The sequence below is a fragment of the Marmota flaviventris genome, chromosome X (genome assembly GCF_047511675.1).
Source record: "Marmota flaviventris isolate mMarFla1 chromosome X, mMarFla1.hap1, whole genome shotgun sequence".
Lineage (NCBI taxonomy): Eukaryota > Metazoa > Chordata > Mammalia > Rodentia > Sciuridae > Marmota > Marmota flaviventris.
The window spans coordinates 115,261,359-115,289,181 of NC_092518.1; the positions used below are offsets into that span (position 1 = coordinate 115,261,359).

Consider the following 27,823-nt stretch of genomic DNA (forward strand, 5'->3'; position numbering starts at 1 on the left):
GTAATACAAAGACGTGCAGCACTAGGGTATTCTTGAACCATCTGCTACTAATTAAGAGGACTTTTCTGAAGTTTGAGTAGAAAGCTCAATGGAGTGCATTGAAATCACTGGATGTTTGGGCCCAGAAAACTGAAGCAAGGCACATTTACTTCAGCGAAGCAGTGCCTTTATCTTGAAGTAACTTAAACTTGATTGTGCTAATGGCCTTTCAAAGATTTGGTTGTGATCAAATCATTGCTCAGCTTAAAACTGCGACCATTTTGTTGCAGAAGTAAACTGTAAAAGTAGGGCATCCACTCGTAAAGAGAAAGTAGGAACATCTCTGAGTTAAGTATGTAATCAGTAGCCCCAAGAATAGGATGCTTGTCACATTTGATTTTAAGGATCTCTTTGTAGATAAGTGGGAAAGGTGGGTCTCTTCAATTAGGAAACACATTTCCTACTCTAAAATGTCTTTTTAAAGCTCAAGGCAATTAATTTTATTGGGCACCAAAAGAAGGTATGCTTATTTTTTGGGTTGTTCTAGTTCCACATGGAAATTGCTGGCCGGCAGGTGTTAGAAGGGGTGAGAGTCCCTGTATCTGAAAAAAAAATTGCTTCAGGGCCCAAACTGGTAGAAGATTTTAATTATAAATTAGTCACATGGATTTTTTTCAACATTTTTAATTTCAAATAGGTTTTGAAAGCCAGGTCATTAATTGTCTTCCTCATGTCACTGTATCTTAAATTTTATTTAACTGGTAGTCATATTCCAACAGTTCATGTAATATTTTCTCAAGTGTGCAAGTATGTTTGGCATGCTTTTACAAACATTCCACAGATGATATATTTGGATACAATTCTTGCTTATGTACCTTTAGAAACTGATATGATGCCTATGTGTCTTCTTATTGTGCAATTTAGATAACATAAAACAACCTGGTTGAAGGGTTTGATTTCAAGTCAATCCTTAAGTCTAGAAGCAGCTCAATGGTGAAGCCAAAACAGTATTTTTCTATAAAGTTTCTGATTACAAATACAATACTTAAAGTAGCTGTAAAACATTATTTCCAACCTTACTGCCTTTTCAGCTTAGGGTAAACACAAGGAACCGTTGAAAAATATCAAATGTAAATAACTTTGATCTGGATTAACCATGCACTGTTTTAGGGACTCTGACATAAGTGTCTCCAAAATTAATAATGGTTGTTGGGGTTGGCAGAAATTGAGGAACCAAATTATTCCTTTAATTATAACAATCATCCCCTCACCCCAACCACAGCCTCATATACCCCCACAGATACTTGGAATGTACAATAAAAATATCATAAGGAAGAAGAATGAACAAAAACAGTGCAAAGAATTATTTTCTGATAGCTGATGGGCTGGAGATGATATAGAAAAAAACAATAATGTAATGCAATCAATCAACTAATCCTTATTATTATCCAATTCTAATGTGAAAAATCCTATAAGCAACTGTTTTTCATAACACATTATCCTTTAGAATCATTTTCTTCATTCTGCTAAATAAAATCTTCCTCTTTAACTGGGATGACTGTACATCCTGGGCAGTCCTCATTGCTTATTAATAGTGACACCTGTTGCCTGTATATAGTTATTAGCAATAAGCACCTCCTGGTTTAGACAATACATGTCCAAGTTTGGACAATACATTATATGGTCACATTAACTATAGATGAACTCTCTGATAGGGAGTCAGGTGACTATTTCAGTGTTTGTAGTCCTGTCCAGTGTTTCTGTTGACCAGTCCTTAAAACAACCAAATGGCCTAATTGGAGGCTGCTATCCTGTGTATATAGGCTCTTTAGCAATGACCTACACTTTGGCTTTTCCTTTGAGGGCCTAAAGGTAACACTAACATCAGTCTTGCAAACATAACTTTGCTCCAGTATATCTGTTTCTTCCCCGGTATTGGGGTCATGGAAGGGGAGTGGTGGAATGGCCTTGCAAAAATTTTTCAGGGGATGGGAATATAGCTCAGTGGTAGAGTGCTTGCCTAGCATATGCAAGATCTTGGGATCCATTGCCAGCACCACAAACAAAACAGCAGCAATAACAACAACAACAACAACCTTCATTGAGGAAGGAATGGGGAAATAGCAATAGAACCTTTTCCCCTTTGAAATCTTGCTCAAAACCCTATTGCATAAAAGCAAAAAAAGCGAAGCTTCTCCGGTGAAACTAGGGAGGTAAAGGCACAAATGCACAGTCCCACCCACTAAAAAACAGCAGATCCCTTCATCTTTGTGGAAGCCTAGAAGCACCTTCCAAGCTGGCCCCGAGGACCATAATCTGGAAAAAAAAAAAAAACAAAAAAACACTGATCTAGTCCAATTTGCTTAATGTACAATTGAGGAATTAGGTTCACTTCATCATCCTGCTTACACACTACAATTTTATTTCCTGTAATGGTAATCCTATAAATAATGTCATGGTCAAGAGCAATGGGGCCCATATTAATTATCATGAAAAGCTCTGTCTTCTAAAAGGCTCTGAGTATAACTTATAATAAGAGAGCATGGGCTCATGGGTTGGTTATAAATGACTTTATAGACTATAACTAGTAGGCTCCAACATAGTCACTCAAAACAACCAAATGTGGAACCTGTGTGTATAAGTTTCTTTTCCAAGATGGGGAGTGGAATAAAAAGAACTGAAGAGTATGGAGGTTATTAAGCTCATTTTTGAAATTAAGATTCCAGAGCAAACACATATCCTGCTTCTAAGAATGGTTGCTAAGGAAACCACAGAAAAGAATAATGATGATATATGAAGATGTTCATCATGGTTTTGTTTAGCAACTCTAAAAAGCACAAGTACGAGGACAAAGTGTGAGAGAAGAGGAGGCAAGAGACAAAGAGAGAAGACTTTTTGAGCCAATGGAATTCTAGTGATTCATTTCTGTACCTTTCCCAAACTTGCTTTTAAAATGAAACAAAACAAAAACACACACACATAGAATGCAAACAGCACTTACCACGGAGACTTTGCCCACTACATCTCTTGCAACTGCTAAGCCTTGAGCAAAAGTACGGGCTGCCACAAATGCACGAGTAACTTGTAGCTTCAATTTCCGAGGGACATCTCCAAAGGGCTTGAGCTGCTCAGTATACTTGCTCACACATTCCAGATACTCATCTGTGAAGTGGTACTGGGAGTTCACCAGGCGGAACATCCGTTCAAGGAGGCGAGACCAGAAGTCATTAAGCATTTCTTCCAGGTTCACATTTCCTACCACATAGTAGTGCTTCAACTCCTTGAAGAGCTCTTTAAATACTTCTGAATTTTGCATGTATAAGCGGCCATATGTCTTCACAAACATATCATTCAGGGATTTCTCTGCATTTTCAAGTAGTTCTTTGAAGAATTCTAAAAACAAAACAAAAAATGAAAGAAGGGAAGAAGGGTTTTTTTTTTTTAGTAATTAAATAACGAAATGCTTTGCAGATAAATTTGAAAACTGAAAAGCATCAAGAAATTAAATTGGAAAACATGTTTGTATACAGAGTGAATGCTTTCTGGGGAATTTATCAATTCCAATCACTTGTCAGTGAAAAAAAAACCTATGTCACAAAGTCACTTACACATGTGTCTACCTTTAAGAGATGGAAAATATGAAATTTAATTAAAAATATGAAATTTTAAAGCAACAACTACTCAGGAGTCAGTATAATATACACACATTCTCTTTCTGAATGAAAAACTGAACAAAAATTAACAAATGTGTAAAATATCAGGTTTTGAGGAACTTTCAACTGCATGAATCTAAACCCTAATTGTAACCTAAGAGCTGGATGGGCATTCTCAAAAGTTGTTTTACTTGGGTGTGAGGTTTTTCATTTCTCCTCCTTACATATCTATGTAGTAAGAAATTCTTGAGGCTAAGAAACATTATGAAATAGCCCTAGAAGCAAGCACAGAAGGGTTCTGAAAGTAAGTTCTTGGGTCCTCTGTGATATTAATATAAATTAATCTTGGGCTCCTAAAAGATTTGTACAGTGTCCTTTGTATGTGAAAGAAAAAAAAAAGAGAGACATAGACAATAAGAATATAAATGCAAGGCTGGAGTTGTAGCTCAGCAGTAGAGCACTTGCCTAGCACATGAGAGGCAATGGGCTTTATCCTCAGCACCACATAAAAAATAAATAAGTAAAATAAAGGTGTATATCCATCTACTAAAAAAATAATATAAATACATAATGGACTTTAAGCATAGCTTTTGTAAGAGGACATGGAAAAATAACCGAAAAAATACAAACGGGAATACCTATTTTTATTTATACCTAGTTATTTCAGATTTATATTTTGGCCACCACACAGCCATGGACTAAGTGTTAAAGATTTTAATCTCTCAAGTACAAATGATGAATTGGTTTTCTCCTCTTGGAGCTTTTCTCAGGAAGTTCAATGAAAAAGAGGAGCTAACAGAGTATCTGTAACATTAATCATTCTTAAAGAATCTCTTGCCTGGTATAAAAATAAACACCTCATGATATCAAGTTTATAAGCAGGAAATATAATAAATACCAGAGCAAAATATAAGGACCACATCAAATAAGAAAGTGTCTCTAAGTGAACATGGAGCAGAAAGAAAATATGCCACATACTTCAAAGCAAGAACATTGGCAAGCTTATCAAAATACAGTAGAGCTACAAAACCATTCTCTTCTCACACTGGGTGGACAAACCAGAGACTGACAACTAACTCCAAATAGATTTTTACAAAACCTGAACTGAGTAACCTAAAGCCTTTTGGAAAAAGATAGAAGTGTGTGTGACTAACCCTTTTGTGCCAAGAGATTCTCTACCTATGTCTCTCAAGCCCCTAACTCATCACTTCATGTTTCTTTGAGACTTAGGGATAAAGTCCATAGTTCTTTCTAGTGCCAGATTTTCAAATTTTGAATATGCTTGTTTGTTTGGCTTTGGGGGGAGCTCTCTCCTCCTTTCATCTAATTTTTCTTTCTACTATTGCTGGTCTTTTATTTCCTAGGCTTGGATTCTCTCTGCAGAGTAAACAAACAGGCAGGTCAACCCATCCCCATTGGCATTTTTACCAAAGCTCTCTCCCTTCAAGTGAGAGGGCAGAAAGTGAAAAAGAAAAAAAGAGCTAGAGGAACTACATGAGTCAGGGTTCTCCTAAGGAAAATAACCAATAGGAATATATATATATATATATATATATATATATATATATATATATATATATAATATGTTATATATATTATATATAATATATAATATATTTTATATATATATATATATATATTTTATATATATATATATAAATTAGATTGGCTCACACAATCACAGAGGATAAGAAGCCCCATGATGGCCACATATGGGCTGGTGAGCCTCAGAATCTGATAACTGCTAAGTCCAAAGGGCCAGAAGCCTCAGAATGAGAGAGGGGTCAATGATACTGCCCCAGTCCTGGGACAAAGGCCTGAAAGTCCCCTAGAGTGTCGCTGGTGCATGTCTGAATTCAAAAGCTAAAGAACCTAGAGTCTGATGCCACAGCAGCACAAGTAGGGACAAGTGTAAGCAGTACCAAGAGCTGGCTTCCCTGCTTCTTCCATGTTTTTTGTTTCATCTGGGCCTAGACTATTTGTTGGTGCTGCTGGCATTCAGAACATGGCTTCCTCCTCTCAGCTCACTGACCCAAATACCAATCTTCACTGGAAACACTTTCACAGACACACCCTGATGTGTGCTTTATCAATTCTCTAGGCATCCCTCAATTCACTTGACAACCAAAACTAACCATTGCAGGAACCATGTAAGTAGTCAACTATCCTTTTATTCTCTCCAAAATCCTGCAGAGTTTTCAAAGCACAAGCCAGGGACCAGCACTGCATCAGAATCAGCTAGATACTTGTTAAAAATACAGGTTCTTGGTCCCACCCCAGTCTTACTGCATCAGAAACCCCGGGGTTGGATCTAGCCTTGTGTGATTCTGCTGTAGCCTGAGGTTGGAGAACAACTGTTCTACCTGATAAAACTTCTCCCATTTCATTTCTCACTAGCAATCACCAGCTGCTCAGCAACTACTGTGTTGACTGTAGAGATTTGGGACAAGCAGTACTGTTTTAATCAAGGGGAAAAGTCTTTCGAATAAATTGCACCTAAAAAAATTGCTACAGCCTTAGATGTTATTTTTATGGTGTCTTGGGGACAAATTTTCTTATATGGGACCCTCTTAACTAAGTATTAATGTGAATGATTAAATGCATGCAGCACTTTTCTACAATTCAAAGTTGGGCAGTCTGTGGATGAGAAGGAACCTTAAATGTCATCTGATCTATGTCTCATACTGTGCTTGAATCACCAGCTTCAATGCTAAGTGTTGTTTGCCAATCAGGAAACTAACGGAGCATGTGGGTTGTGTTGTGACACATCCAGTGTGCTGCATATATAGCACTCACATATTGGAAAAATAAAGCCTGGTCATTGAGAATAATATGCAAGCCTTGTGTTAACGCCACACTATTAATGCTGCATGACCTAAAAGAGCGAGTTCCAACAGCAACCACAGGTTTTTCCCTGTATTACGTTTTCATTATATTGCTCATAAAATTGGTACACATCAGAAAAACTGGGTGTTAAGAATTTTTTGGCTTCTCCCTTCAATTCATTTAATAAATCTTTCTTAATACTTTCTTACATTTTTAATGAATGGCACCTACAGTCATGGCTTTTTTTTTTTTTTAATTGAGGGAGAAACATACAGAATGGCACATCTAGCTTAGTTTTAATTTAAAACTTCTAAAAATGTCAAAGTTCATCCCCTTTAGGTTTCAAAATGCTGCAGGCCAAACAAGCATGAAGACACTGAACGTTCTATGGAAAAAGTAAAACATTCTTACAGTTCCTTGTACAGGTCAGGAGTTTAGCAGTTGATATAGCTACATAAAATATAGCTACTCACAGTATAAGAGAAATGATCCTATGTAGAGGAGACTGATTTGAAGCTAATATGCACACCACCATGGAATTTACACTGGTTCTCACAACTCACAGTCTATCTGGGAAAATCTTAAGAGTGTGTGTATTTAAGTTAGTTTGTACTTTAAAAAGCAGCTTGGTGCTATCTGCATACTAAACCCTAATTCATTTCATCATTCTGAAATTTTATTTCCTTTCCTTCACATTTTAAAAGAGTCTTTAATGTGGACACATAAGTTACAAATATAAAAACCATTTGAATGGACATGTGGTTAATAAATGCTTGAGAAATTCTATAAAACTGATATAACAAACTAAAACCTCACAATTTAATCTCTCTAAATGGCTATGCAATTTGACAAGTATGTACTGAGTGGATATTATGGGCTCAAATCAAAGCATACAGTTTAACCATGCATCTCAACCTTCCTTCTGCCCAATCAGACTATAATGAAAGTTTCTAGAAAGACAAATTTCCCCCATCCAATTCACCTTTACTATACCAGCACTTTCCACATATGGTTTATGAGTACACCAGAGATTTTAAAAACATCTATAAAATTCTTAATCCTTGGGGCTAGGGATATAGCTCAGCTGGTAGAATGCTTTTCTTACATGTACAAGGCACTAGGTTCAATTCCCAGCATCCCAAAAAAATTTTTTTTCTTAATCCTTTATTTCATGTAGAAAGTTCTTAAATATCCACCTCTTTTGCCTATGAGAGTCAACAGAACAAAAATGATGGGATCCAAAAGACTCAAACTCATTTTTCCTTAGACTTATTTTCATTAGCACTGTTAAATGGGACTTTTTGGCCTATACTTTCTGTCTGAAAGGATACCTCACATGGATGGCACACATAATTTAAATTTTAAAATCCATACTGATTAGGTACAATGTCAGTCAGAGTTTAATAATTTCTTATTAGAGAAAAGAAAAAAATGTATCTTTCCTTTCAATTAAATTAGCAGTTCCCATATGTTCTTGCATAATATTTTCACATCCTTGCTCCCTCACCCCTTTTCTTTCCATGACATTTCCTTCTACAGTGAAGAATGGACCACGAATTAGATGTTCAGGTCCTGGTGCACAGCCATCAATTGCCACTTCCTCGACCGCAGTGTTGCTCATCTCCATTCCCACCCTGCATTACATTCTAACTGCTAAATAAAAGCTGCCTAGTCCAAGACACCTAGCAATATTCCTTCATAATCATTATGCCTGAAACCAATTATAATGTATATGGTGGATAAGAGAACCAGCCAAGAATAGTGTAAACCAGAGTAACACACCTTTCAGAAGCCAAGCTAATTGGAAGTTAGATCTCCCTTGCAGCTGTTGAGTGTATTCATGAAAAAAAATGCTGCTCAAAGAGTCTGATTTAAGTGAAAGTAAGTCAAGAAGGAGGTGTTTAACGAGCATTTGAGAGATGGTGTCTGTGATCAGAGTTTATTCACTCTTCAATTTTCAGTTTGGAGGCATAAGTATATATGTTCTGAAGATCAAGCAGCTGCCATTCCTTGAGCTCATGAATGGTCACTTAACACCAGAAAGGAAATAAGCACAATAACATGCTGTGAATCTGAAGCAGCATTACACAGTGGGGAGAGCACAAGATTCTTACTTGGAGCTGTGTGACCACAGTTGGGTAAAAGGCCAAACTTCTCTGAGTCTCTACTGCCCCATCCACAAAATAGGGATATTAACTAATGCCTGGCATGAAGTAGATGTTCAATATGTAAACACTGCTAGAAGTATAGGAAATAATGTGTTGCAACCCTTTGAATTTCTTTATAGGAACAATCATTTTTAAAAATAATCTTTTAAGACTGGTTTTTATCTTTCCTAGTAGAGTCAAACATAATCCATCAGGGGAAATAAATGAAGCTCAAAGCTGCTGGAGGTCTGTTGAGAAGACCCAAGGCCTTATAAAACTGAGAGCTGTTTATCCCAAAGGAAATGTTTAATGGCTCTACCTTCCAAGGCTGTGAAGTGTCCCAGACATCTAAGAGGGTGGGAACAACTACTGAGTGAAAAATAAGGAATGGAGAAACCTCAATTCTGGAAAGACAGCTTACATTACATTAAAAGAAAGAATGCCATACACAGTATACACATGTAAAAATCAAGAAGTAGCCATCAGATCAATTCTCACCCCTCCTTCAATGTATTACATTTGCATATTACCTTGTTTGTCAAAAGACTGCTAGATACAAAGACTGAGTTAGGGGACTGTTAAGTATTTTCTAGCTTTAAAATGTAATTATTCTTAGTAGAAGCAGTACTGATTTAACATGGGAAAAACTAGAGTGAAAAGACAAAACTTTTCCATACAAATTTTTTCTATGTAAATATCCTGTCTTTTAAAAAAGAAGAAGAACATCGTGTACTTCTGGAACTTCCATCGGCAGCCACTTGTCTTGCATCAAATAAACATTCAAAATTCTTCAAAAAGGTCAAAGGACCTCCAGTTCTGCTATTAAATGCCATTAGTTACTTTTTTTTTTTTATAAACAATTGGCTAGCCATTGATTAACGAGCTAGAATGTATTCTAGAATCAACCTGTGACCTTAGAGATTGGAAACCTTTTCTATTCAATCCATTTGCTTGGTGCTATTAACTACCACCTTGTATTTACATTATTAGGAAGTTGCCTTTTACATACAAGGATTAATTTCCCCTTTACTATAAATGCTGTTTTTCATAGCCCTGGAGTGGCATGTAAACATTAAGTCACCATATCAACAAAATTCCTAAGAAAAGAAGCCTCTTTGTAAATGCTACAAATCATACTTTTCAAACCGTTAAAAAAAAGGGAGTTATACTCAGCTATTCTTTCACCCAATATCAAATATCTAATGAAGAACAACAGCTAATACAGGCATCTACAAAAGTAAAGGGGAAAGAAGAATCAGAAAGCATTTTACTAAGAAACTGAAACTTTGGTTTATATATTATCTCCTCTTCTGACTTGCATTTTTGGGAGTGTGTGAAAGCTTTTAACAAGCACTTTCCTCTATCATGGCATAATCTCACTCCTCAAGAGTGCCTGATAGCGTGTGGTGTGCCAAAAGGTCACACAGTCAACTAATGTTTATCAGTGGAGAGAAAATTAATAGGTTGCTCCTAGGTTGACAGGCCAATTGCCAGCTGTGGCCCTCATTAGGGATTGTTCGCATATCAAGAATACTAGGAGATCTTGCAAAAGTAGGATCACCCTTTTTTTCCAAGTTTAATTTTATTCCTTGAAAGCATTTTGAGTGCCTCAGCTCTAAGGGGAAAGTACAATGTTTGTATCTCCCAGCTCCTATCTTTGGCTAACATGGCCAGGGACACAGGCTTAGTAGTGTGTACTCAGTACTTCTGCTGGGCATCATTCCATTTTATGAAGGTCACTTCCGTCACCAACTAAGCAATTTACTTAAGGACTTCCATAGCTGTGATGTATATATGTAAATCACTCATACACACACACACACACACACACACACACACACACACACACAAACGCTGTCTTTATCCATTCCTCTGTTGACAGACATTTAGTTTGATTCCATATTCTGGCTACTGTGAACAATACAGCAATAAACACTAGAAGGTAAGTGTCTTTTAAATATGTTGATTTCAATTCCTTTGGACATACCCATCACCACAATTGAACCAGCTAGTAGCAGACTTGCTTTCAAGTAATAGAACCAATAACAACAGAGCCCAAGGAAACCCCCAACATATGATAGGGGCTTCCATTCCCATTGTAGCAGTAATCACAGAGTGTGTAACCCCATGTACCCTACTATCTATACCATTCCTGCCTAAACTACCAGAGGGAGCCCATTCTCGCAAGAACTACAGAGAAAGAGAGTCCCTCAAGTTCTAACACAGTATGTCAAAACTCACCAATCACAGCCAAAGAAGTTTATGATAAAGTCAACACAACAAACTGATACCCCAGGACACATAAAAAAAAAAAACTTTACTAAGAAGGTATTCACATAAAAGTGGAAGAGACATACATCCTAACACATGCAAATTGCAACACAGACACACAAGAAGTATGAAAAAATAAAAACCCAGGTACTCCAACATCTCCTAAAGTCTCTAAGTCTCTAATAAATGGATGACAAAGATATTAAAAGGAAGAAATGCTAGGAAAAAAAACAAAATAATGATTTTTATAAAGCATGATAAAATATAATAAAATACATATAAACTACTAAATGAATTCAGGAAGATAATGCAAGATATGAATGAGCACTTTAGTAAAGAGAGATTTGGGGGAGAAAAAAGTCTTAGAAATGAAAAGCTCAGTAAATCAGATTAAAAACTCAGTTGAAAGCCTCACAATATACTAGATCAAGTAGAAGAAAGAATCAGGCTTGAAAATAAGGTTGATGAATCACCACATTCAGAACACAACAAAGAAAAAATAAGAATGAATAAACAGAACACAGAAAATCTCTGAAACATCATTAAAAGATCAAGTGTCCAAATATTTGGCAAAAGAACTACATGATGAGGATACAGAAAATCTATGAAGTGAAGTAATGGCAGAAAATATCCCAAATCTTGGGAAATAGGTGCTGGGGATATAGTTCAGTGCTAGAGTGCTTGCCTAGCATGCATGAGGCCCTGGGCTCAATAGCTGGTACACATACACAGAACCCCAAGTAGAAATAACCATAAAAGAACCTCTATAATTTATGATTATATTATAGATTGCTAAAATTATAATATAGAGCAAAAATATTAAAAGCTACAAAAGAGAAGCACCAAGTCATATTTGTAAGTAAACACACAAGAATAACAGCAGATTTCTCACCAGAAACTCTAAAGGTTAGGAGAGCATGGAATTGTGAACTTCAAGGCCTGAAAGAAAGCAAATGGAACCAATATACCCAGTAAGACTATTCTTCAGGATCAAAGAGAGAGAGAGAGAGAGAGAGAGAGAGAGAGAGAGAGAGAGAGAGAGAGAGAACAAGAAAAATAAATAAAGAACTTCCACTGGGTGTGGTGGCACATGCCTGTAATTCCAATGGTTGAAGAGGCTGAGGCAGGAGGATCATAAGCTCAAAGCCAGCCTCAGCAATTTAGCAAGGCCCTAAGCAACTTAGTGAGACCATGTCTCAAAATAAAAAATATAAAAAGAGTTGGAGATGTGGCTCACTGGGTTCAATCCCTAGTACCAAAGGGGGGAAAAAACCTTCCAAGATAAGCATCAACTAAACAAATGCATGACAATTAGGTCACCATTACAGAAGATACTTAAGGGAATCCTCAATCCTTAATACAGAAGAAGAAATAAGATTAACATAAAAAAGAGCACAGAAGAGAAATAAATCATATAAGAAGAGCAGAAACACAAATGAGAAACAGTAAAGAATCACACATTATCAATATAGCATAAAACTGGAAGAAATGAACAGAGTACTCAAAAGAACCAGAAGAAAAATCAACAAAGTGATGAGAACAACTATATATCTTTCAAAATAACCTTGAACATGTGCGTGTATATGCATATTATGTGTATTTGGTGCTGGAATCCAATCCAAGACCTTGTGCATGCTAGGCTAGTGTTCTGCTGATAATATACAGGCCAACACTGAATGTAAATTACAATGGATAATTACTCAAATTCAAAGAATCATTAGGGAATATTTTGAACATTTATATGCCATGAAATTGGAAAATCTAGAAGAAATGGAAAAATTTCTGGAAACATGACATACCCAAATAGAGTCAAGAGTAAATAAAAAACAAAATAGGTCAATAACAGGTAATGAAATTGAAGCAGTAAAAGAAGTCTCCCAAAAAAAGAAAAGCCTAGGATTGAAGGGATTCAGTGCTGAACTTTACTACTTTAAAGGAGAAGTGATACCAATGCTTTTGATACTATTCCACAAAATAGAGAAGGAACCCTTGTAAACTCATTCTACAAAGTTAATATTACCCACTAAAACCTGACAATGGCACAATATAAAAGAAAATTATAGACCAATATCCCTGATGAACATAGATGCAAAAATCAACAAAATATTTGCAAATTGAATTCAACAGCATATTAAAAAGAACATGTATCATGACCAAGGTAGTTTTATTACATGGATACAAGGATGATTTGACATACATAAATCAATAAATATAATACAGCATATAAACAGAGTCAAGAGAAAACAATCACATAGTCATCTTAATCGATGCAGAAACCACCTTTGATGGATGAAGTTCAACATCACTTCATTTTGAAGCCCTGAATAAATTAAGTGCAGAAGGATCATACATCAACATAATGAAGCCCACATATGACAAACCTATAGCCAATATCATTCTGAATGGGGAAAAATGATTTTCTGTAAAACAGGAAAAAGTCAAGGTGGCCACGCTCATGACTCTTATGCTTTATTGTACAGAAATTTTAGCCAGATTACTTAAGCAAGAGAAAAAAAAAAGGGCTACAAATAGGAAAAGAGGAAGTCAAATTATTCCTTTTTGCTGCTGATGAAATTCTATTCTTAGAAAACCCCAAAGACTGCACCACAGGACTCTTGATCAGATAAGCCAATTCATCGAAGTAGAAAGTTCCCCCAAATAAACAGCTTTTCTATATAACCAATAATGATCTCACTAAGAAAAAAAAATCAGGGAACCAATCCCATTCACAATAGCCTCAAAAATGCAGAAATAAACCTAATAAAGGGAGAAATAATAAATTATAAAAAGTCTTAATGTAAGACCTGAAACAGTGAAACATCTAGAAAAAAATATAGGGGAAACATCCCAAGATATTGGTACAGGCAAAAATTTCCTAAATAGGACCCCAATAGCTCAGAAAAATAAAGCAGGAATTAACAAATGAGATGACATGAAATTAAAGCTTCTGCCTAGCAAAGGAAACAATCACCAGAATGCAGAGACAGCCTCAGGAATGGGAGAAAGTCCTTTTCCCCCCTAGTATGGGGGATTGCTCAACCACTGAGATACAGCCAGAGCCCTTTTCACTTTTTGAGACAGGGTCTCACTAAATTGCTGGCCTTGAACTTGCAATCCTCCTGCCTCAGGCTCCTGAGTCACCTGGATTACATATGTGTGCCACTGAGCTCATCCAGAAAGGGAGAAAAATCTTAGCTATTCATCTGGTAGAGGATGAAATAGCCTGAGCATATAAAGAACTAAAAAAATAACAAAACAACAAGTCAGTCAGTCAATAAATGGGCAAATTATCTGAACAGACACTTCTCAACAGAAGTAAAAATGGCCAATAAATATATGAAAAAATGCTCAATATCTTTAATATTGGAGAAATGCACAATAAGGGAAAAGGTACAAAATTGGAGAAAGGTACAATGTGGCTTCTTCTTAGCCCAGTCATAATGGCTACTATAAATAACAACAACAACAAATGTTGATGAACATGTAGAAAAAAAAGGAAGTCTTATAAATTACTGGTGGGAATGTAAATTAGTATAGCCACTAAGGAAAAAAGCATGGAGGTTCCTCAAGAGACTAAAAGCAAACTACTATATGATCCAGCTATCCTATTCCTGGGTCTACCCAATTGCAATAAAATCAGCATACAAAAGAGATACCTGCACATCTATGTGTACTGCAGCACTATTCACAGTAACCAAGATGTGGCATCAGCCTAGATATCTGTCAAAATAAATGGATAAAGAGAATATGGAATATATGCACAATAGAGTATTATTTAGCCATAAAGAAGAACAACACACTGTCATTTGTAGAAAAAAATGGATGGAGCTGAAGGACATCATATTAAGTGAAACAAGCCAAACAGAAAGTCAAGTATTACATGTTTTCACTCATTTGTGGAAACAAAATAAAATAAAACAACAAAAAAAAAGATGACCTGAAAGAAGGGAGAAGGACATTGAGACTGGGTGAGAGGGGAGAGAAAAAGAAGGCAAAAGGAGGTTAGACACAATTAGGGTGCAACACATGCAAGTATGTAAATGTTACTTGACACCCATTAATTTGTACAATTAATGAGTAAAAAATTAAAATAAATTATGGTGCCAAATATTTTTTTAAAAAACAGAATATAATATAGTTTTTAAAATACCCCTCCTTGTAATAAAACTGAAAAGTATGAAGATATAAATTACCCATAATCCCATATTGAAAGAGAACAGCAATAGCTTATCAGATTTCCTTCCTGTTTTTTTCCTATAAAAACATCTTGTCACATGGGTGACATCATGCTATATTATTTATACCCTGTTCTCATGTAACATTGCTAACATTGATTAAAAATTCTTCAGAAATGTTATTTGCAATGACTACATTCTATGACATCTTAAGGGCAGGTCAAAGTATAATACCTGCAGGGTGTTTATGCTTAATTTCAATTTTTCACTATCATAAATAATGCTGGGATAGCTGTGCTGTTAACACTCATCTCTATGCAGATATTTCTTTCCTTGGGATACATACCCAGATGTAGAATTACTAAATCATTCAGACATATAGCCAAATTCGCTGCCTGAAATTATATGTTTGAGTCATATTTATTATAAGCGTTCTAACTGTTCTGCTAAGAGGATGGAGATATGGGTGGGGATAATAAACAAAAAGGAAATGAAGTGCAACTGGCTTGGGAAAATTCTCTAGGTCAAACAGTTCAAGTCAGTGGTGGATTAAATAAGCCTTTTGTTTTTCAGGACAGACAAAATGCATAGAAAGGGGTGGGAAGAGATGAACAACAACATCCCAAACTCCCAGTCTAAAGCACAACAAACCCACAGAGTCAATAAAAGCAGTTCAGAGGAAACTCTACTATGTATTTACTCTCCTGCAAACAGATCGGCAGTTTCTTGCTGATGTCACGACTTCTGAAAAAGTCCAAGCTAATTGCAGAGACCCATAGAGTAAAAGTACTTTGGGCTCCAGAGAAGCTGCTCAAGGACTTTCAATCTGAGACAGCCAATGTTAAAGCCACAATTGGTCACACTTCAGATAACAACTCAAAAGGCAGAAAACCTTTGTCAATAGAGAAATGTGTGCGTGTTGTCTGAGCTCTTGATTTGATTAAAGTAAGCTGGCAGTGGCTCATTCTCATCAAGTTTCACAGAAAGAAAAGAATTAGCAAAAATACTGTTTTTTAGTCTCTTTCACATGGAAGGAAATGAAAACAGAATTGTAAAGGAAAGAGTAGCAGCACTTTCCAACTAAATTAAAGAGAATTAGCATGATCTGGAAGGAACACTGCATCTGCAGAGAGGCCAGGCAACCTCATGTCTTTCTCTGTATTTTGGTGACTACTCAGCCTGTGAAATGCTGCTCAGTACACTAAAGCAGACGTTTAAAAAAGCAACAAGTCAAAAAAGTCTTAATAAACAAAATCTGAAGCACAGATTAACAACCATGTTATGCTATACATTTCTATGACACACTTATTTTGAGGACATCTTAGACATTTTTCAACCTAAAAACCTCCTAGATGGTCTTCAGTAATTATAGCTGTGCAAAGGATAGTAATACATCTTAAAAATACATATTTAAGTTCAGGGGTCTGGAAAATTCCAGAAATTTTAGTTTGGCTGATGATCATGAAGCTTATTTAAGTGGACATGTTTTGTCTTTTAAGGTGAGCGGACACCTCATTTCCACTGAGGTCCTTACTTTTACAGGACTATGAATTCAAATGCCTTCAACTCACTGAGCCCCCACACTGGGTTTCCTACTGGCTTAATGAAGTAATGGCCAATATGAACTATAGAAAAAAAATTCAATCAGTGATTAAAATACGATTCAGCTAAAAGTCTGAAGAGTGCTTCATTCCCTGCCTCTGTGAAATGATAGGCAATGGGGGCGGGCTTGAGGGCTTAAGAGAAGGATAACCACTCTGGTTTACAGAGCCCATGTAGATAGATGGGATGGACAATTATTTCTTTTATGTGTGTTTTAAGCTAATTCAGAAAATTTCTACTATTATTCAAGTTAACAAGCTGCAGGCTCATGGGAGGGTTTCAAAGACCTGGTGAGAGTAGCTGAGGGTTAAGAAACGATAGAGCGAAAAGAGAGGGTACCATACAGATGGCTAATTAACATCTTGTAAGACCTTTCACTAAAGCAGCTGGTCTAGTTACATGTTTAAAAGATTGAGAGAATTTTTAGAATTGAAAGGGTTTTTAGAGAGCATCTAGCTCAACCCCCTCATTTTATGGATGGAAAAACTGAGACCCAGTTAATTGCCCCAGGTTGCAGAAGGTTCACTGCAGAACCAGCCTGACAATCCATTGTGTTCTGCCACCCATCCAAAGGTGCTAAATTTGCTCTGATGACAAATTAAAAGAGTTTCTCCAGTAGACTAGTATCCGACAACATCTCTATTTTCTTGTTTTATCATGCAAAATATCTAGGAAACAGTTTGATTCAGGGAGATATTTAGTAATAATACTTCTTCATAGTTGTTATATCATTTTATTATAAATTTCAGACATTTCTAATATAGCAACTTTAATCACCATAACTTATTTAGGTTTTTTATTTAATTATACTGCTTTTAAAAAATAATTACTCTTACAATATCCCAGATATTTTGGGGTGAGTCCTTTTTCTGTGGTTCAAAACATGGATTATGCCTCACTTCTACTATTTCTATTCCTTTTACAAAGCAATTCTTCCTAACCCTCCTGAACTAAGTATTTGATTAACATATTCATGAGACAACTGACTCAGCTATGCTAATTAGAAACTCTACTATCAAAAACAAATTCCCAGAACTGGCCAACAGGGGGAGCAGTTAGCTCTGTCACTATCATGTTCTGGCTGTATGTCTACAGCTTATGAACATGCTAAGGTAAACAGTGTACAAAAAAAGTTTATAATATAGAAAAACATTTAAGCAAGTCCTTAAACTCAGAGGTTCATATTTAGAACATAAGAAACCTGAGAATTCTGTTGGGTTGCGGGGATAGGAGGCCTACCAAAGGAAGCATTTCCTTGTACTTCACCCAGGTCTAAACACATATACACACATACATGGTTTATAATTTAAAACCTGGTTTATAGACTGTATAGTAGCCTGATAATTTGCAAATAATAGAAAATTTAAAGTATAAAACCAAAAAATAAACTCAGAGATATTTCTCAAATCCAATGACTATCAAACATGCCAGGAGCTGACACCAGAACACTGGCATGGTGTCAATGAAGGTAGAATGATGGAAAACTAGGGCAATGGGATGATTTCTAGAAACAGAAGGTTAATTACCTATAAGCCTTATTTTTATTGAAACATATATTATTTTTTAAAAAAATAATTTTTCTTGCCTTAGAAAGGAGGATTATCTTATAGACATAGATAGATTTTGATGATATAGGAAGTTGTCTTAGCTCAGGGTTACCACTTGGAATTACACCATAGGTTAAACATCACTACAGATTCTCCATTGAAGTTGTCTCATCTAATATGTTTCTGTGTGTCCTTTGGCTATTTCCTCATTACAGCTTTGTGCAACTTTTGCCCTATGTTGGTTCCCCATCTGCCATCTTGTTAATCTGCCCAACTTCCTCTCCCATTCACATTACAGACCCAGGGTTTGGCTTTTATAATAGTTCAGACAATTCTTTGACCAAAAGCACCCACTCTTGGATTTCTGACCGTCAAGACATACCTATAGCACTGAACTCAACATCCTTAGAACTTTACCCTTGAGAAGTGTTGGCAAGTCCTAACAGCCAGTCTTAAAAAATCAGTCAGTCAATCCACGTAGCACCCATGAGAGGATTTTGGTTTGCTGGGTGCCAGTCAGGTTTTACCATTTAAAATTATTTTATCATCTCAAAAAATCTAACTTCCAGAAAATGTGTGAAGTATTCTAGCTCTGTTCTGATCTCCAAACCAAACACATTTCTGCAACGACCCTGTCAAAAAATTTAAACAATGCTCATTAAATTTATTGGATATGCCATATTTTAACTAGAAATCAGAAAAAAACAAACTGAAGTTTCATAATAATTTCTCTTAAAAAGTTCTAAAACTGATAAAGGCACAATTTTAACATATTTGTTAACTGTGAAGCATGGTAAGAAAGGGCAAGAGAAACCGTTTTTCTGTCCTTTTTAAAAACATATGCTAACGCTTACTGATAAAGTTTCTCTGTATGGCTTTCCAAAAAAAAAACCCTACACATTGGAATCATAGGAGTAGTGCTATAAAACTATGGAGATGGGGGAAGAATAGCTAAGCCAGCAGGCCCATAGGCTAGGGCTCCAGAGACATGTCTAACAAGAAATGGAGTGACTTGGAGAAGGTGTCCTTGGAACTTAGAAACAACTTTATCTCTATTGAACCATGCTGCCAAGAGGAGAGCCATTTCTAAAGAGCACGATTTTTGTTTCCTTCTGAATTCCATTATGAAGCCTCCAACTGGTAATTTTTAAATCTCAAGTTTTTCAAAGATGACCATCTAATTATCTAAGTTTGCTCCCCAGAATAAAAGGGAACGTTTAGGTTATTAGCTTGAATGAGAAATGCAAGTACATACCATTTTCCCCAACATAATTTAACAATAGTTTCATGATTGAGAGACAGAAGTGGTCTAATAGTGTATTCTGTCAATAACACCCATTTTCAAATGGGTGTTATTAAGATATTTCCACACAGCCTATGTGTAGGGAGGCTGGAGTGATAAGGAGGATATATAAATTTACTACCATCCACACAGGGAAAGGAAATAGAACTAATAAAAAGCACACTTTTGTATGCTTGAGAAAATGAGTAGGGTCACTGGTACATACTAAAATACACAGACAGTATTTTAGTTCAACTACATTATAGATTAAATGTGCTATTGTGGTCTAGCCTGGAAATTTAACTAACACTTATTAAATCAGTTATAAGTTTCAAATAACGAATCTCAAAGCCAACATTTGAAATACAACCTGTTCTATAGCTGGGGACTGTCTTATCAGCTATATCAAATCTAATTTAGTCTAACTTCTCACCATGGTAACGAGCCCTTTGCAGAAATACTCAAAGACATTTCACATCCAGAAAATTTGCCTTGTACTTCTTCACCACACATAATGTCAAGAAAAGCATGCTTCAAAGGTACTATGTAATTAGAATGGCCTTTAAAACAGGCACAAAGGAAATCATTCCTATTAAAATTAAATCTACTTCACAACAATCTTCATACTGAGTGAGCAGCACCAAAGAAAAGAATCCTGAGGTGTTTTGGACCTCATATTCTATTTTTAAAAGTCTGTTTTCTATAACGTTGCTTCAGATCAGATTGAAGTACCTCTCATTTGGCTCATATTGGATATTTTTTCACTATTAAAGGAAAGTGTGCCTGTGAGAAGCCACGTCTGGCACAAGGGATTAGAACGGGCTCTGTTGTGGCTTTCCATGGAAAGAGTGTGCCAGATCCCTGCTAATAATGAAGCTGGGGAGGAAGCCTAGCTTAATGAAGACCATAGTATGGTAACCACCTCTTGGTTGCTACTGCATGGACACTCAGGAGCTGAGCTTTAATCCTGTGTTCTGCAGAACTTCTAGAATCCTACCTGTCTTTGAGGATCCATTTAATTTGAAGACCAGCATCTGTAGACTCTCTATGCCCACTCTGACAGTTTTCAGATGCCTGCTTTTTATTAGGAAGTTCTTTTTTTAATAAGTGACTTGCGTCAACACTATGCTGTGTTTACCCAAGAAAATAAAGCATTTAAATTAAAGAAATCTATTTTTTGGTTTCTTGTGACTGTATTTCCACAATGACTACTATACAGATTCATGTGCATCCAAAATGATTCTAGCAATAAAGCTGCAGGGCTTACTTGCACCTGGAAGCCAACAAAAAGAACATCTTGAGATAAAACTTAAGCACCAAGGGAACAGAGGAGCTCTGAAAAAGCAATCATACAAATTGAACTGTCAGCTCTTAAGTGTGACTTGAATAACATACCATCAAACTTCTTGTAACGGGAAGCAAAGACGGCTTGCAAATGATTGCACTGTTCGCTGACCACACTTTTGAAATCATCTTTACTTTGCAGGCTGTACTTCTCCTCCATCTCTTGAGAGCAGCAGGTATAACCCTGGGGACAGATCTTCAAATGATCACCTGGAAGATCAAAAGTAGGACAGTCAAGTCTCTATCATCATCCATCAAGTCCAAGAGGGAAGGGTTTGATTTAGGTGCATTCACACTGCTGCTTTTCAGTCTGTGAGGTTTCTGCAGAAGCCTAGACATCATGTGTATTGAAAAAATCTCATGATGCCTAAAAGCATTTATTTCCTTCTTGAAAACAATATAATAAAACTCACTCCAAAAGACACAAGAGCCTTCCAATCAGGGAGACAGATAAACCACAGACCACTCAGTGTGACCAATAAAAGGAACAGCATTCATTATCAATCAAAGTCTCTTTTATGTATTTGCTGAGATTTTATGAAAAATACTGTATAAATACAAAAATGAGACACGGTTTTTCTGGATTTTGGAGTTTATGTTCCAAAAGAGACAATATGTGATAATAGCCAAAGACTGAGCAAATATATGAGCACAAGTTAAAATGGGGAAGCAAAGGGATTTGTACATTTCAAGGAGTTGTCAGCACAGAGGAAACTATGGGAGTTTGAGCAGGATAATCTGAGTCTATGATAAATCACAAAGAGGTGATAGTAAATGGCCCTTGATTTTAAGATCTTCTGCCCAGCATCTGTACAAATATTAAAGACTATCTTACAATTCTGTATGGTGTAGCCACCCATCCCAATATAGACTAGTAGGTTCTAATAAATGTAAATCTTTCTATACTGATGCAGCCCTAAAAGTCAAGGAAAATGTCAAAGACACATCACCTCACAGCAGCCCAAGCCATGAAGTACCTCCCTCCTTTACATCAGCTGCATTATGCTTGTAGTTTGTAGCTAAAGGTTTGGACAGGTTCTTTCTATATGCCCCAGAGTTCCCTCACTGATCCTCCTCTGTCACAAAACAAAAATTGTGTTTTGAAGAGACAATGAGTCTCTCCTCACAGTAACTAAAAGATACAGTACTAATCAAAAATCAGCCCCAACAGCTGGACGTGGTGTGGTAGTGCATGCCTGTAGTCCTGGATACTTGGAGGCTAAGGTAGGAGGATCACAAGTTTGAGGCTAGCCTCAGCAACTTGGAAAGACCCTGTCTCAAAACTTAAAAATAAATAAATAAAGAGGGTTGGGGTGTGGCTCAGTGGTAGAGTTCCCCAGGTTCAATCTCCAGTACCACAAAATTAAAATAAAATAAACAACACTAATTGGCATAGTATAATTTTGTACATGTTTACAAAGATTCACTTTGACCATGCCTTCTGCTATTGCTACCCATATTCCATGTAAGACAAAAGCGTTTTGAAAAGAACCAAGATCTTAGAAATGTTAAGCCAGGTACAGTATTGCATGTCTGTCGTCCCAACTACTTGGAGACAAAGGCAGAAGGGTCACTTGAGCCCAGGACTTTGTGGCCAGCCTAGGAAATGTAGCAAGACTCCACCTAAAGAAAATCTCAATAATGAGTTTACTGAAGACATATAAACCTGTCAATGGTAAGTGTGCTTAATAAATAAAGGGTTACAGAATGAAGAGCATATCTTTCAAACAACACTGACCATGTGGAACAAAATGGGACAAAAAATGCCCATTACTGCCACTTGGCTGTGTGTACTTACAGGAATTGGGCCTTCACCTAACATAGATGCCAAAGGAGCTCTGCGTCTGGGTGAGGGTATATCAGGAAAGATTAATTTGGCAACTTATTATAAGCAGATTACCAACAGCACATATGCAAATAATTATAAAATCATATGTGTTCCACATCATTCTTATTTCTAACACAATAAGGGCAGGAGGAGAACAGAAGTGCAATAAATTAGATAATAGGGAATGAGGAACAGAGGAGGACAGGAAAAGGAAAGATAGTGGAATGAATCCAACAGTTTCCCCATGTACATATATGAAAACACAATGAATCCTGTACATCCATAATAATGGGGTCCTAACTAGAATAAAATATATTCCATGCTTGGATAATTATATCAAAATGGACTCTGCTGTCATGTATAACTAAAAAGAATGAATAAATTTAATTTTTTAAGTAGGGAAAATATTACTTCTAGAAACAATGAGTATTCAATATTAAAGGTTAATATATGAATAAGTTCCCTATCCAGAAACTTCTAAGTTTCTTTTGGCATTTCTGAAAACCTTGATCAACAGCTAATTCAACTAACTCTCCACCCCCGCAAAAAATTATATATATGAAAAAGGTACTGTTTAGAGCTATGAAGTTACAGAATATCTCAGAACTCCTTGGTAAAAGACCGGTTACTAAAGCTCGGTTACTAAAGCTCGGTTTTATGGACACACCTTTGTTACAACCAAAACAAAAGTCCCTCCTCTCTGGCTTAACAACTTTGCAGTAGGACTTTAGCCCAGGCCACATAATTAACAGGGAAATACCCAGTTGTCTCTTGGTTTCAGGGTTAAGAATTTCCACCATTAGTTAGTCTTAACACATAAAACAATATCAAGGACTCCAAGCATATAGTGCTGTAGCTGTATTAAATAATAAATATCACACTCATATCCCACATAGAAAGTTAAACAGAATGCTCAGAATGAGAACTTAGCAATTAAAGTAAATTACTTCACAAAAGGGAGCAGATACTTTCATAAGATTGTTACAGGCAACTGGCTGGGGTTGTGGCTCACTGGCAGAGCACTTGCCTAGCATGTGTGAGGCACTGGATTCGATTCTCAGCACCACATAAAAATAAATAAAATAAAGGTCCATTGACAACTACAAAAATATTTTTAAAAAATGATTGTCACAGGCCAAAATTCATTCTAGTACAGGTTGGTTTTCTATTCCTTGCAAAGTTTACATTCTGAAATGTATTAAATTTCCAAAGCAAAACAATTCATGAGTTTAGAAAGTCATCTATGTTCACCAAATCTTAACAGAGTTCACACATATAATAAAGGATCATTTATTTGAAACTATGAAAATAGGCTTCTAAGTTCAAGGAAAAAGATCTCCCCTCCTAATATGCACGTACATGAGGGCGTGTACACAACCTGAAGTCAGAAAATATTAAACGACATCAGGAAAGAATCATTTTCTTCAGTTTAGTTGTTAAGACATTGAGAGGTTTAAGCCTACCCACAGGAATTTTACACTGAGGATACACCCTTCAAAAATGGGCAAAAGCAATAAAAGTTTTACTGGTAACCTGCTGAAAGCAGACAGCACCGTTTACACTGGCACACATAAAAGGCCCCAGCATGGCCCAGGGCACTCCACCCATCTCATATCCACCAAAGCCTTCAGGAGGACTTTATGGAGACCTGCTTATACTTTAACACTGGAGAGCATCTGTGTTTTGGCAATACCTAACAGAAAACAGTGCACTTTCATCTAAGAGATCTTCCCAGGAAGACTTAGTGTAGTGGTGAAAGGCTTGTCCCATGTAAAGAATGACAACAGGGTAGGTACTTGGCTGCTTCAGCTTGCAAAGTCATCTTCCTCTCAGTACAAAATTCTCACTCCAACTTGCTACTTTTGGCCACACAGCCTCAAGCGCACCACTTATTCTGTCTGCATTTATTGGAAGCATTACCTGAAAATGTAATTTGCCATTTTTGCCAAAAGCCCTGAGACATATGCAGTTCAAGACACACTTGTGAATTAAATCCCAAGACATACTTAGGCTACTGGGGATTCAGTGCCACAACCAGTTACTGCTGATGAGATATACAAGAAGGAAAAGGGGAAGAGTTATAGTTCATTTGAAAACGGAATTACAGCTCTGTGTTCTGGTAAGAATCTCTGAGAACTGGAGTAACCTGAGTTATTTTAAAACTTGAATATTTCAGGGCTGGGGGTGTAGTTCAGCAGCAGAGCATTTGCCTAGTCTGCATGAAGCCCTGGATTCAACCCCAGCACTGCAAAGATAAAAATAAAAATAAAAAACCTTGAGTATTTCTACTTTAAGCACCCAAAAGGGTTTATTTTGAGAACCAAAATGCACATATTTTTTGAAAGACATTCTATGTGTTTGAGACTGCTTTTGAAGGCAGTGTCTGAATGAAAAATGTTTTTATCTTTCTGGAGATCTCCTTTCTAAACCCAGTGATCCTATGGATGTATTTAAGAAAAATGACACCACTTTTCCTTTAGGCCAAGAGCTGAACACCAGGACAAGGGAATCAATATGGCACAGTCAGACAGGGCTTGCACATTTATTTATTTGTTTATTTATTTAGTTAGTTACTTAATTAGTTAGTTACTTGGTGGGGGGGGGGAATAAAACCTACAGCCTTGTCCATGCTAGGTAAGTGCCCTCCCAATGAGTATTCTCAGTCCATGTGCACTTTTTAGAAGGGACCTAGGTGACCCTGACATACACCTTTCATTAAGAATTTTAGCTGAGGGGCTGGGGTTGTGGCTCAGTGGTAGAGCACTTGCCTCATACATGTGAGGCACTGGGTTTGATCCTCAGCACCACTTAAAAATTTACATAAATATTGTGTCCATCTACAATTTAAATTTTTTTAATTAAAAAAAAAGAATTATAGCTGAGCTGGGCATGGTGGCACATATCTGTAATCCCAGTGACTCAGAAGGCTGAGGCAGGAGGATCATAAGTTCAAAGCCAGCCTCAGCAACTCAGCAAGGCCCTAAGCAATTCAGCAGGACCCTGTCTCTAAATAAAATATTAAAAGGGTGGGGATGTGGTTTCGTGGTTAAGTCCCCTAGGTTCAATCACTAGTAACAAAAAAAAAAAAAAGCCACACACATACACACACACACCACACACATAGAGAGTTGGGAAGCTTCAGGAATTGAACCACAGAAGAGCTGGGAACAGCAGCTCACCACTGAATCCAGTAACCCAGTGAACAGTTGGTTATGATCTATAACTGTCATTTGTCTCCCGTTTCCCTAATTCAGTCTCCTGCTGGATATACATAGTTTATTCTCCATGTAGCTCTTCTAGTCCCTTCTAATTCGCCTGTCTGCTTCCCACTCTTTCTTTACTCACATTGTTCTTTTTTTTTTACTCCACCCCACCTCTTTAACTACACATAATATGAAACTGAAGGTTTTTTTTTTTTTTTATTTGTTGTACTTGCTGAGAGTTCCTTGTTCTTAATTTTAAAAGCAGGTGAATTGAATGCTTTATGGTTTTCTAAGGAAGCACCTAAATTAAGTTGCTTTTTGTACATGGCCCTTGATTAGTTTTTTACTTTGTGGGTCAGTACCCCTCAATAGAAAAAAGGTCCCCCGGCCCTGTCCTAGGAGGCTTGGATGGGATTCAATGAAGCATGCTTTTAAAGCTTAACTCTATGGCATTTAAAAAAAAAAAAATCACTGGAAAGAGCCAAACTTTTTTCAATTGCACCAGCTCTATGTAATTTCTCTTTAGTCTTAATATCAATGCCTTAGTTTTCAAAGCTGAACAAAGACAATCACAATAAATTACTATTCGATCCTGCTGAGTGTGTATTGGTTCTTTTTTTTTTTTTGTGAAGGACTTCAAATCAATGGTTAAAGAAGAAGGCATTGAATATGAGGAATCTATTCCTTTAACAATGCTCTGGGGTGAACAATCTGTGCAAATGTGCTTTCTCACTTTATCTCATTTGCTCTTCACACCAAAGGCTGGTTCTGATATACAAATGGGGTGCGTCTAATGTCTGTTTATTTTCAGTTGCTCATAACCCAGCTTTCCTTAGAAAATGTTGTAAATGGTGGTTAGGTTCTCAAGTCGGCCTTCAGCTTATTGACTACTAATGTGACTTCTTTCAACTCTATTGAACACGCCATTTTCTACATCTTTTCCAGAACATTCATTTTCAAATCTAGCTCAATGCCACGAAAATAGCTCTCCAATCCCCACACTGTTTGTGGTATAAGGGAAGGCAGTAATAGAAGAATACTTAGATTTGCCACTAAGGTGTTAGCTTTCTGTACCTGTAGGAGACAAAGTAAATCTCTAGGGATTATTCCTCCAGTGTCTTACATGAAGAAAAGGATAGTCAGAAATCCTTCCAAGACACTAGCAGAGAATTCAGCCTTGCTCGCACCACTGTGATTTGTAGGGCAGACATTCTCTTTACCCAAATCAATTTCACAAATAAGGCAACCAAATGCCGTTGAGAAACACAAGAGATGCAAACTGTACCCTAAGGGGAAGAGGCTACAGTGAGGCACATTTGAGAACAGTCTGGAAACATTTGTAAACTGCAAATGTAAGAGGCTGTGATTTTTGCATTGGCTTTTCTTGAAGTAACCCAAGCTTTACTTGGGTTATGAAGAAAAATCCGGCTCTTTATGAGACAAAGAAAAAGCATCTTTTATACACTGATCAGCTCCTAAAGTTCTGAACAAAAACACATTTCTGAAAAAATACTAAGTGTCAGAGGGGGGCAGAAGTAAAGTACCTCTTTCTTGCAGCTGGTTCAGGATGATTTCTGATTGAAGATGAGAATCCAAAGAATCTGAGCATACCAAGCAGGAACTGAATAGTATGCGTATGTGATGGTGAATGGATGGCAACCAAACATAATATTTAAATGATCATTAAAAGCAAAGTGTCTGGGGCTTGGGGTATGGCTCAGTAGTAGAGCGTTTACACAAGGTCCTGGATTCCATTTCTAGCAACAACAAAAAAGTTAAAATGAAATAAAATAAAAAGAACAAAGTCCCGGGCACCTAAGGAGACATGACAATGAAATATAATGTGGTGTCCTGGATGAGATTCTGGAACAGAATGACATCAGGGAAAAATCTAAGGAAATCACACAAAAACTTGTATGTGAATGTTCCTAGGAACACTATTCATAATAGCCAAATTTCCATCAAC

The 27,823-nt window shown here is 36.7% G+C and overlaps 1 protein-coding gene across 1 annotated transcript in view; it reads right to left on the minus strand.

The window, feature by feature from the left end:
* Positions 1-27,823, minus strand: part of Gpc4 (glypican 4) — a 114,822-nt gene that overhangs the window by 18,410 nt on the left and 68,589 nt on the right. Inside the window, exons 2-3 of the mRNA XM_027946993.2 lie at positions 20,878-21,036; positions 2,981-3,372 (exon numbers count right to left, since the gene is read on the minus strand). Coding sequence (XP_027802794.2) covers positions 2,981-3,372; positions 20,878-21,036 — 551 coding nt within the window. The remainder of the gene's footprint in view (positions 1-2,980; positions 3,373-20,877; positions 21,037-27,823) is intronic.